Here is a 12,728-nt window from a genome sequence, read left to right as displayed (position 1 = left end):
AGATAAAAAGGTTTCTTCCTATTTTTCCTTCTAAGCTTCAAGATATTATTTTACTTATTTTAATGTCTAAAGGGGTATGCCAAGTATTAACATACTTAAAGAATATCTTATGTAAAATTTTCTCTATAGTTATTTTAGTGACTTGTGTTTTCTTTGTTTATAATACTGGAAATATATTTTGCTTACGAAGCTTTTTTTTTTTCTTTTACAAATTGAGAAGCAGTAATAAGCCCTTGTTTTCAGTCAGAATTTCTTAACTGGGTTCCATGGACGAGTTTTACAAGCCTCTAAAGTTGAATGTAAAAGTGTATGTACGTATACATGTGTACATTGTTCTAGAGAGAGAGACCATAACTTTCATCAGACTTGCAACAGGTCATGAGTCACCTCTCCCCCAATTAAGAACTTTCACGTACTTTTTGTATAATGTGTGGTATTGGTTCTTTTACTTGCCAAGTACCATACTTGGCATCATAAAAGATGCAAAGGTCTTTATTGAATGCCTTCCCTAGATTACAATTTGTGAGATGCCCTATATTTTTTCAACAGCCTCGAAGAGTTGTTATTGTTGTTGTTGTTAAAAAATAGTCTGCATTTACAGTGAATTTCATGCTGAAGATATTTCTTGCAATATTTATTGTATGGTTGAATTCATTTTTAATTACTTTGAGCTTTTTATTTTTAGACCTTAATTTTGTTATAACTCGGACACACATTGTTAGCAATTTGGCTTTAAGAATGTTCTATTTTTGTAATGAGATTTTGTTGTTTTATCTCAGAAGCAGATAAAATTCTGGCAGTATATTCTAACTATTTAGAAATGTTTTTAAGTTTTCATATCTTATTCAGCATTCTAAATTAAAAGATCTGCCTTATGATTAAAAAAAAACTACAATCTAATAATAGTGGCTAAATCCTAAGAGAAATTCTATTTCCCATGATATATCGTAACACAAAAATTTCAGCTACAGTAATGGTGAATTCTATTGTTTGTGTATATTTCAGATGGAGCACTTTATCTTCACACATAGTACCACTGCCTTATTTTAGAGCTAAACTCTCTTGTCTGGATGAAAGTAGGATCCTAATTAGCTTCATGGTCACTGCTTTCTCCATTCACCAATCTTACCTTTGTGTTTTCTCCGCACATATTCTAAAATCACTCACACTTACCAGACATATCGGATCCTAGCACCCTTCTCTTGTAATTCCTCTTTAGATCCTCCTTGACTGGAAGATGAAGTTAATATTCCTTAGGATGGTACACATAGATCTTCACACTTTTGCCCTAATAGCCCACTGTTTTTCTGACCCTGAGTCTATATTATTTAAGCCATTTCAAGTTGGATATTCTATTATTTATAGCTAGAAAGTTTTTCTCTGGCTTATTCAACTTTGTTCTCCAACAACTAGCACAAGGCTTGGCTATGAAGTTGATAAATAGATATCTGGAGACATAGGTGATCTTTTCTGGGTAATTTTTTAACACACTCAAATATAAGTAATAGCTAGTCAGTAATACATTAAATAAACGTTTAGAAATATTTTAAGACCTATCTTAAAATATGCAGGTGTTTTTGTGTGTCTGTTTGCTCACTTTCAAGAAAATGGATGTTATACCCTGTGTGGGTATCATTCCTGCACAGTGAGTAAATTGAACTATAGAATTTCTGAGGTTACTTCTGGTTTGGAAATACTTTTTTGCAAAGAGAGGCACATATATCTCCCTGTAGAGATGTGTGCATTATATAAGTACACATATAAACATAAAAGCTGATATGGCTTATGGATAATAGCAAGGACTATTTGCCACAGTCCTTGGGAGTAGATTCATAAGTCACAAGCTGGTAATCATTTCCAGGCAGCATTAATTGATTTGCCTCTTTTAGCAAGCCTAATATAGTTTACCAAGAGAATTATAAAGGTTACAATACTACTCAACTACAAATCTAAAAAGTCACATCTTGCTGGAGAATGTGTTTATTCTATTCTATTTTATTATAAGCATTCTCCTTTGCTGGATTTTGCTTTTTTTTCTCTCTCAGTTTTATCGAGGTATAATTGACATACAGCACTGTATAAGATGTATGACATAATAATTTGACTTACATACATCATGAAGTGATTATCACAGTAAGTTTAGTGAATATCATCTCATGTAGATACAAAATTAAAGAAATAGAAAAAATATATTTCTTGTTTCGAGAACTGAGAATTTTCTCTTAACTTCCATATATAACATACAGCAGTGTTAACTGTATTTATCATGTTATACATTACATCCCTAGTACTTATTTTTCTTATAAATGAAAGTTTGCACCTTTTGACTACCTTCATCCAACTACCTCCCTCCCCCCACCTCTGTTAACCACAAATCTGATCTTTTTCTGAGTCTGTTTCTTTTTTTTTTTTTAAGTATAATTGACCTATTATAACACTGTTTTAGTTCCTGGTACACAATGTAATGATTCAATATTTCCATACATTTCAAAATGATCACCATGTTAAGTCTAGTTATGATCTGTCACCATACAAAGATATTACATAATTAGTGACTATATTCCCCACACTGTACATTTCATACCTGTGACTTATTTATTTTGCAAATGGAAGTTTGTACCCCTTAGTCTACCTCATATATTTGTTTCCTTACCCTATCTCCCTCACCTCTAGCTATGACTTGTTTGTTCTCCATATCTATAACTGTTTCTGTTTTGTTTGTTTATTTGTTTTGTTTTGTAGGTTTCACTTGCAAGTGAAATCATACAGTATTTGTCTTTCTCTGACATTTCACTTAGCATAATACCCTCTAGGTCCATGCATATTGCTGCAAATGATAAGATGTCATTCTTTTTTATGGCTGAGTAATATGCCATTGTATGTATATATCACATCATCTTTATCCATTCATCTATTGATGGGTCACTTAGGTTGCTTTCATATGTTGGCCATTGTAAATAATGTTGCAATGAACATAGGGGTGCATATATGTTTTCAAATTAATGTTTTCATTTTCTTCATATGAGTACATTTTCTTTATTAATCAAGAATTTGGATGGTAGAAATCCATGTGTTAATATGTTAGATTTTTTTTTCACCATGGTACAAACTAAAATGATCTCTCTCAAAGGTGCAAGATTTAGCAGAGAAGACTGACTCAGAATAGGTAGTTGAGGTTCATGTTGAGCCAAAAATGAAGAACAATACATTTTAACTGTTTCAAATGCTGATATAACACCTTAAAATTACTGATGTTACAGCTTAGTCTTATGCAATATTTATCTGATTTATAAAATTATTTGAACATATATTTGTGGAATGTGAAAGAAAGTCCTATAGTCACATATCCTGGGGTGGGGGGAGGAGCTAAGAACTAACTTACTGAGTGACCAGGAGCATATTTGTGCTTAATATAATAAACTGTAGGGTTTGACTATAAAATACTTGATTAAAAGCTCCAAAGCAGACAGTTTTAATGAAACTCCAAAATAAGTGAGAATATTTTATTTGTGAGGGTTATTTGTGGAAAAATTTACATCACTTGACAAAGTAACATAAGCTTCTCAGATTACTTCCCTTTAAATTTTACAAGTACTTTTTCTGATACCTAATATATATACAAATGTATAAAATAATAGTCCAATAACCCCCAGATACCTGTAACACAATCTCAATAATTATCAACTTATGCCCACTTTTGTTTCAACTTACTTATACTTAATCTTCTCCATTAAATTATTCTGAAGCAAAAATCACAGTCAAATATCCTATCATTTCACCCATAATATGAAGTTCTTAAGGTATTCGATTCTCCAAAATTTTTTCTCATGGCTATTTTTTGTCTTATTTGAGGAATGTTTCCCTACCCCCAAGATTGTCTCATATTTTTTTCTAAAATTTCGTTATTTTAATTATTTTGCCATTTAATTGGCATACCAGTTGCCCTATATAATTTATTGAAACTATCATCCTTTTACCATTGCTCTGTATTGCCACCTTTGACATAAGTAATAGATCCGTATGTTGTGGATATTAACTGGACTCTTTGTTCTCTTTATTTGTCTTTCATGCACCCATACTACACTGTTTTAATTATTGTATTTTATATTAAGTCTTTATTTGGGGTAAAGCAAGTCCTCACACCTTGATTGTCCTTCATCAAATCTATTGACAAGGTTGTTCCTAATACTCTCGTAAGATTCTTTATTTTTGAAGGGTTGCAGGACCTAGTGCTGTTCCTTTTTCATTCATGACATTGGTAAAATGTGCCTTAACTCTTATCTTTATCAGCTTACTCAGAGCAATATAGGTTTTATTATTATTTTCAAATAACCAACTTTGGGCCTTACTTTCATATGTTTTCTTTCCATTTCATTAATTTCAGTTTTTATCTTATTTCATTTTTTAAAATCTCTTTGAGTTTATTTTGCTGTTTGTTTTCTGTCTTCAGATGAAATGCAGTCTTAAATAACATGCAGGGAAAAGAAGAAGTTTTGAGGAAATAGGTAATATTTTTAAATGAATGGTGACAAAAATACTACATATTAAATTTTGTGAGATGCAGTTAAAATGGTACTTAGGGGGCTTCCCTGGTGGCACAGTGGTTGAGAGTCCGCCTGCCGATGCAGGGGACACGGGTTCGTGCCCCGGTCCGGGAAGATCCCACATGCCGCGGAGCAGCTGGCCCCGTGAGCCATGGCCGCTGAGCCTACGCGTCCGGAGCCTGTGCTCTGCAACGGGAGAGGCCACTACAGTGAGAGGCCCGCGTACCACAAAAAAAAAAAAAAAAAAAAAAAAAAAAGGTACTTAGGGAAGAATATCTAGGCTTCAATTTCATTTTAACTGCATCTCACAGTTTCATTGTTCAAAAATATCCTCTATTCCCTTAACTTCTAAAGATATAGGGAATGCTCCAGATAACTGGTTGTTTTGATCTCTAGCATAATTATTTATATTTAAGATCACAGATTATACTCAGCGTGATTTCAACCCACTGAAATCTGTTGAGGCTTGTTTTATAGCCCCTAATATACGATCACATTTTGTAAATCTTCATGTGTCCTGGAAAAAAAGGTATATTCATTAATCATTGAGTGTAGTGTTTACATATTTTGTACATCAATATGGTCAAGTTTTAGTTTCAGTTATTGTATTTTTAATTTCTAGATATATTTCATATATTTTCACATTTTCTCTGTTACTTTTATAGTATCTAGTACTCTAACCAAATTTCAAACTTGGTTTATATCTCTTGAACTTAATAGGCATAATTATTTTACAATTTATAGTTACTTTGTTTTTGTTTTTGTTTCCACTTTTTGTGGTTTTGCTACTTCTTGGTTATGATATATTTTCTCATGTGCTTGGTTATATTTAATCACATAGTGTTTACTGCATTGAAAAATTGCTAGAAATAATTGGAGGTCTAGGATACTATTACCTTCCCAGAGAGAGAATTTTAATTTCCTTCTGCTAGGCACTTGGGAGCATTACCAGTACTACACCACTTTAATCCAATTTGGGTTATTTTTTGGGGGGATTAAGAATATTCAAATTGTCTTTTGATGATTTTATGTAGGTAATGTAAAACTTCTTGACTGTGAAGTTAAGCAATGGGTGGAACTTTCGATAACTTTTTAACAAATGGCTATTTTAATTCAAATATCTTTCATTGTGTTAGCTCAGTTATACAAAGAGCTATCTATAAAGCATCACAGTGTTACTGAGGGCGTGGATATCAATACCTACTTGGCTGTTTAAACTCCACTTGTTTGAAATCAAACAGCATAGTCCATACAAATCAATTCTATCACATCATTGATTTTCTCTTTCTTTTTATATTAGCAAAGTTTATGAGGTACTGTAAGTCTATCTTTCCTGCTTGGAAAATGTTATAACTTCTGTCTTCAGTAATCATCCACATTTTTCATCTTCACATTCAAGATATGTCCTGTGCTTAAATATGTTACATGTCTACCATGAGCTTCATTTTTCCCAACACTAAATCTAGCCTTCAGCTTCACTGCCTTCTCAACATTCCCCAGAATATATTATATTCTTTCCAGGGTAATTTTATACCTTTTCCCTGAAAAACTTTTCTTCTTCTATTTACATTTTTTAAAAAATCTGTTCTTAAAGAACTACATTATTATTTTCCTCCTCTATTTATAGAGAATTGACTGCCTATCTCAGCCCAAATAAATTTACCTTATTTTCAACCTCAAAGTTAAATAACAATTACACTATTGTTTGACACTGTGTAGTATTTATTTAAATTGTTCTAAGTGTATATCTTCTCTTCTAGTGACACTCTATACTTTTAAGGAAACAAGTTTGTCAAATATTTTTTAAAACCTATGTGGTGCTATGTACATAAGAAAACCTTCATGAATATTCAGTTAAATAGAGAAAGGTATACTATGATGAGAATCAACAGAATTACTAAGAATCCAAACTAAAAAATAGCAAAAGGGCCTAAAAAATTACTAGCATTGATATATTTACCTTACTTCAAAATTAATGACTAACAGCTATAATAATTTCTCCTTATTTTGTTGATGGAAATTCCAGTGTACTAAAGTAACTGTTTTATTGATGCCTTTCATTGGCAAAATATAAGGATAACTCCTGTGAGAGTTCCCAAATACTTCTATGTTTATGACTAATTCAGACTACCTTAGAATTATATTTCATCACTTAAGTACTTACTGTAGTTGTAGTTGTTTTTGTGGAAGAGTTGGCTGTGTTGTGGTCCAAGGAAGCACATGAATTATGACTGTGGTAGTGGCTGACAGCTGACTAGTTTTATTCCCACCTAATTCATCAGTAACTTCAGTAAGTAGCTGGAAACTTATAGGGTCCTGAATCCCTTGAAAAACATCATACTGGAAATTGTGAGTGATGGCCAGATAAGGAGGATCAACACCTAGTCTCCAAAGTGTGAATTGATTATTTATGTTTCCTGAAAATGATGAGGTAATAAAACAGAAATAAGACTACATTACATGTTATGTTATTTCTATTGTCTTGTTGAAATTCTTATTTAAAAATATTTTCCATGATAATATGTTTTCAACAGTTATAAAATATCTCATATAGGGTATCTTTTAAAATAGCATAAAAGTGAATTATTTGAAATTATGTCTTACCTCCTACAGTTGAATAGCTCAGCTAGCTGTTCCTGTGAAGAATCTTTGAACAGTTGAGTGGAATAAAAGGACTCTTAATAGTGGAATAAATCCGAGTTTCCAAATGTGGTGGATTACATACAGGAGGCTCATCATTCATATTCTATTACACAAGAATATTATCTATTTTGGATTATGTCTTAAAAATCTTGCCATATCTAATCAGTTGCTTGTTGAATTTTTATTATTCATTATCTTTATCTTCACAATATTGCTCAAGTATACTTTTACAATTTATCTTAATTATTTTATATTTGAAGACAATATTTAAGTGTTTCATCATGGAAACTTTGTTGTTTGGAGTTACCTATCAATATAGTCCATGTTTTCTTTTTAATTTATGAACAAGGAATCACTTTTTAATAAATGTCTGTAACCTACAGAGTATTGCTAGGACAAATACTCATGACAGTCATGAGATTATTGAGTTTTACAATCATCAAAAACTATTATCTACTCTAGTCCCTTCCCTTTAATCCAGAAGATATATGTCATCAAGTCTCCTATTGAACAATTGCTCAAAAGGGGTACTCACTATATAAAAGGAAGCATACTTCACCATTGAAAGGCTTTACTTGTTAGAAATATTCATTTTTATTGATCTCAAGGGGTTTTTTTTGTCTGCAAATTCAACCTATTATTTCTAGTTTTTGTTCTGAAGAAACTCAATATCTAGTAGAGCATGTGGCTTAAATTTCAAATATGTGGGAGATTCCAGCAACTAGATTGAAAGAAGAACTATATTATCAATGTGAATGTTTGAATTCTAAGTTTATTTGACTCAGTAATCTAGAATAGAAAGTATCTGATAAACTACTTGCCATTATCACCCCCTCCTTCTTGCTGCTAACAGACATTGCCATTTTATCCATTCTCCTGGAGAATATAAACATAGTCTCAAGAGATATTATCAAAGTATCCCTCAATGGGGACACTACCAATTTATCAGAATAGAATGTGAAACGAAACCAATTTATGTCCTTGATTTAGGAAAATGAAGTGCCTAATTTCACTTAGGCTCTCCTTCTTTCCTTAGTAATATTTCTTGAATATCCTTGGGCTCCTTTACTTTGAACAGTCCCTTAGAAGCCACCTGAGAGCGCAGAGCAAATCCACTGTCTTTTTCTTTTTTTTTTTTCTCCTCTCCAGTGCAATGCAGTTTGGTTTGTTGGATTGCCCACTGGAGGCCATAAAGGGATACTTGCTAATATTTAAACCCTATTTCACTAATTAAGTACTGATTTCTTTAAGATTAAAGCCACTATAACCATATTTCCCTGAAAATGAATTATCCTTAGTCTCCCTCTCTCTCTCCAAATATAGTCCAAGAAAGGGAAAGATATTATCTGTTCTTTCACAATTTCTCCATAGCTGCTTTTGTAATAATAATAACCACAACTAATATATATTGAATGCATAATACATGCTAGACTCTAATTTACCTACATTAGTATATATTCAACAACCCTGTGAAAAATGCAGTATTATTATTCTAAAACAGAAACTGAAAAGAGATAAAATACCTCAGACAGCTATAAAGTGTGTAGGTACCAGAATTCAAAAACAAGATTTTAACCTGTGTGCTATAATGTCTATTTAAGACTGCTTTCTACTTAATCATAATCAGTTTACACTATTATGACACTAGCCTACTCTGTTATGGGTTCTTATAAAACATCTCTTCTACTATTTAAAAGATATTTGGAATGATTTTAATGCATTTAAATGGGACATATCTTTATCTTTTAAATGATGGTTCAGTTTATATGCACTCTTAAAGCATTTCTAGTTCTAAGAAACAGTGGATTGTATGTTTTATAACTTCTTCATATATGAGCTGAAATTTTCATAAAATCCCAAATAGGTTTTCTTTGCTATTCAAATATTATTTTTAATTAGGCAAACACATTTAAACTGAAACATTATTTATAAAACACATTTGAAATACAAATATGTGTCTACATATCTTTATGAAAAGAAAAATCATTGCCTAGTAGTCTACCTAACTTTTCATTTTTTTGTATTAGTTTATTTTTTCCATTTTTGTGGAAAGGAAAAATAATATGTATACAGATATATTTGGAAAAAATGCCTGTAGAAGACCAGATATAGAAAAGATATTGGAGGCACAAACAGAAAACACTGCAGAAATGGATCATCAATACATATAGTAAGATGTAGGTGCAAATTGTTACATCAAAATAAAATGTTTCCTTATTATTTTCTGTTTTATTGTATGTTCTTAAATCTGATTTTTCCCTGGAGTATAATAAATGATTTCAGAAAAACTGCTTTCCTTTTGGTAATAGAGATATCATATTACTACTCAGGTGCACTGAACACCACTCAGTAGTATATTAGACTGTCTGTGTGCCTGTTATTCCAATTTCATATTATCCTTAAAATCCATACTAGGAAGGTGATATTCCTTCCATGTAATGAGTGCTTACTAACCTAACTTCGGGTAAGTGAAGAGAGTCCTTCAGGGAACGATATTATCTGGACCAAGTGGTCTATGCAGTTCTTTTCCTTTTGAGAGTGAGACTGCTCAGTTATTCTATAGATACTTTGATGCAAATTACAGAGATGCATACATACATATACACACACATATATAGCAATATATAGTGTATATATGTAGCAATATATAGCTAAACATACACACTCATGCATATCCATATCTAGTGGCTCAGATCCTATGATTGAAGAATAGCTCAGATGGTTTAACTGCTCAGAACTGGCCAAGTTCCTCACCTCTACAACTTTGCGCAGTATGCTCTCTTCACAGATAATTCCTGTTAGTTTCCTATTAGACTCATCCATTCATTTACCGTTTTCTTCTGTTCTCACATTACTCATTTGTGAAAACTGTTTTATATTTGTGAAAACAGATATACTTGACTACAAATAATATTGACTTGAATATGCAGTAGCTCTTTCATAAAGATTATATAGGAAAATGTATTACTTAACTTTAAAGTGTCTTTCTCTAAAGCATCACACTTAGAACCCCCAATGGCTTTATTCTGAATGTTCTAGCATAGTACCATCACTGCAGGGATAGTGTGAAATTATGTAGAGACAACCAGAACTTAAAAAGAAAAAGCAATCTATGGTTACGAGGACAAGATCAAATGAAAAGGGCACGAGTTAATTAAATGAGTTAAAATTATTCATTAATTTTACTGTAAAGTTTGTTACCTTTTAAAGTCAATCCATCTCATAACTATAGTGAGAAATTAACAAACCTGAAGAGAGTAAAAGCATTATTGAGAAGGATAGAGGATAAGGACCCACAAACAGTCCTCAGATAGAAGCTGTTTAAAAGGTTTCAAACAAATCTGTCGTTTGTGTCTTTGATTTATTGGTGGCTTCCAAGTTCATCACTTGACCTTATTTTCTAGACCTGTAATTTTCAGCAGTCTTGTTGATATTTCCATTGACGAACATGTTGGAAAGAAGAATTCTTTTTTCTCCAACATTATTATGACAAGCCTTTAAGCTAGTTTTTAACATTGAGCACAGGAGATTCTGCCAAGCTTGAATCATCAGCTCCTGTTTCTGGGGCGCTGTTTCTGTGGCCTGACGTTTAATCTCTAATGCCAGTGTTACTTGTCAGAATAATTCTGGCCAAAGACCATTATTATCCTGACTAACTGAACCTCCAATTACTGGATAATGTAACACATTTACTGCTCTAAATGTTCTCAATTAAAATATTAGAAATATCAGGGCTTCCCTGGTGGCGCAGTGGTTGAGAGTCCGCCTGCTGATGCAGGGGATATGGGTTCGTGCCCCGGTCCAGAAGGATCCCACATGCCGCGGAGCGGCTGGGCCCGTGAGCCATGGGCGCTGAGCCTGCGCGTCCGGAGCCTGTGCTCTGCAATGGGAGAGGCCACAACAGTGAGAGGCCTGCGTACAGCCAAAAAAAAAAAAAAAAAAAAAAAAAAAAATTAGAAATATCACTATCATATTGTGGAAATTTACTCAATATGTAGTCTACAAGAGAGAGGGAAACTAAGTTTTAGCTGTTTGTACATTTCAAAAATTTAGAATTATTAAACTTCTGGAATGGTGATACATGAACAAGAAATTCTTTTCACTAAGAAAAAATAGGATAGGTAATGCTTTACCTTTCTTGTCACTTGCAATACAAAAATGTAAATAATAAGGAAAGCTAACATAATTCATAACACTATTACTCATACTATAGAATTTTATTATATAAATTTATTAACCAAATTTCCGTAACTAAAAACAAACATAGTCAATTTATCTGGGAAGTTCCTTCAAACCTGTTCCCAGTTAAAGACAAATAAATTAAGATTATCTTTAAGTAATAAGTAAAAGTCATTTTCAATTTATCTCTTTTTAGTGAAGAAGCCAAAGCTATCTATATTTCTTTATTTGTTAATTAAGAAACTTATTGTCAATATAGAAATTATAATTCTTGATAATATTATTATTTTTATTTTACCTTCTAGAGATATAATATTCTTTTTAAGTATAGAAAATGTATCAATTGTTAAAATACAAATAAACTTGTGGATCATTTGGACAGTTATGAACCCTTTTCTTAATATAAATTGAAGTTAAATTTAAAAATGTCAAATGGAAACTTAAGCTAAGCACATTTTCTAATAGTAACATGCTGTGCTAACATGGGTACTATACATTGATTCTTATTATACAAGACAGAGTACTACATATAAAATAATAAAACTAATAACTCTGCAAGAGGAAATTATAAGCTCCAGTATCTTTTGACAGGGCAGTCTCTCACAGAAATGTTTAGAAAAGGTGTGAAGCTTCAATATCTAATTTAAAATTATAAGCAACTATTTGCATGAATGTTCATGGGATTCATGGAGACAAATGAGGTTATATATTATACAGAATGTTTTTAAAATATTGCTTCTCCCAGATTGACAAGATAAATAATGATAATATTCAATGGCAAAGTCCTTTTGGTAATTCCACAAATTATAATTCTACAAATATAACACATGCAAGTGTGCAACAAGTTCTTCAAGTTTTCATTTTGGTCTCTAAACATTTATACCCTCCCCGCCAAAAAAAACCAAAGTGGAATTCTGAATTTATCAAATGGGGCAAAGCTATCTTCAAGTTTTCTAGTTCACAAAATGATCAATTCTAGTGATGAATCACACTGTTTCATGTTATTTTAATTACACTTTACATAAAACCTGTCAAGAACAAATCCATCTTCAAAAGTGAAAGATAATTATACCTTAAAAATATTACAAACACAATCATTCTTACATTTATACATCACTTATTTGGGAAGAATATTTCTTTAAATTTTTGGTTGACATAAACTAGTCTGTTTTTATTCTCGTTAAATTATTCCTTAAATTAGTCAGCTTCTGTTATCTATAGTGATTTAATGTTTTAGTTTTAATACAACTTTAATAATCAAAATTAGTGCATGAAATAATGCCTAAACTCAAGAAGCTTGTTTCTATTTGATAAGATAAACCTGGGACACATGAAGAGAAAAACTATGCTAAACTATGTGTT

The 12,728-nt window shown here is 31.8% G+C and overlaps 1 protein-coding gene across 1 annotated transcript in view; it reads right to left on the bottom strand.

The window, feature by feature from the left end:
* Nucleotides 1-6,696: 6,696 nt before the first annotated feature.
* The window catches only part of LOC308622791 (cadherin-related family member 3-like), a gene marked incomplete at both ends in the record, with an annotated part of 129,446 nt that continues 123,414 nt past the window's right edge, over nt 6,697-12,728 (bottom strand). The window contains 3 exon segments of the mRNA XM_081244414.1: nt 6,697-6,734; nt 6,737-6,995; nt 7,234-7,290. Coding sequence (XP_081100540.1) covers nt 6,697-6,734; nt 6,737-6,995; nt 7,234-7,290 — 354 coding nt within the window.

Source organism: Mesoplodon bidens (genome assembly GCF_964165515.1).
Source record: "Mesoplodon bidens genome assembly, chromosome: 9".
Classification (NCBI taxonomy): domain Eukaryota; kingdom Metazoa; phylum Chordata; class Mammalia; order Artiodactyla; family Ziphiidae; genus Mesoplodon; species Mesoplodon bidens.
Note: the sequence above shows the minus strand (reverse complement) of the source record. Positions and strands in the feature narration are given on the sequence as shown.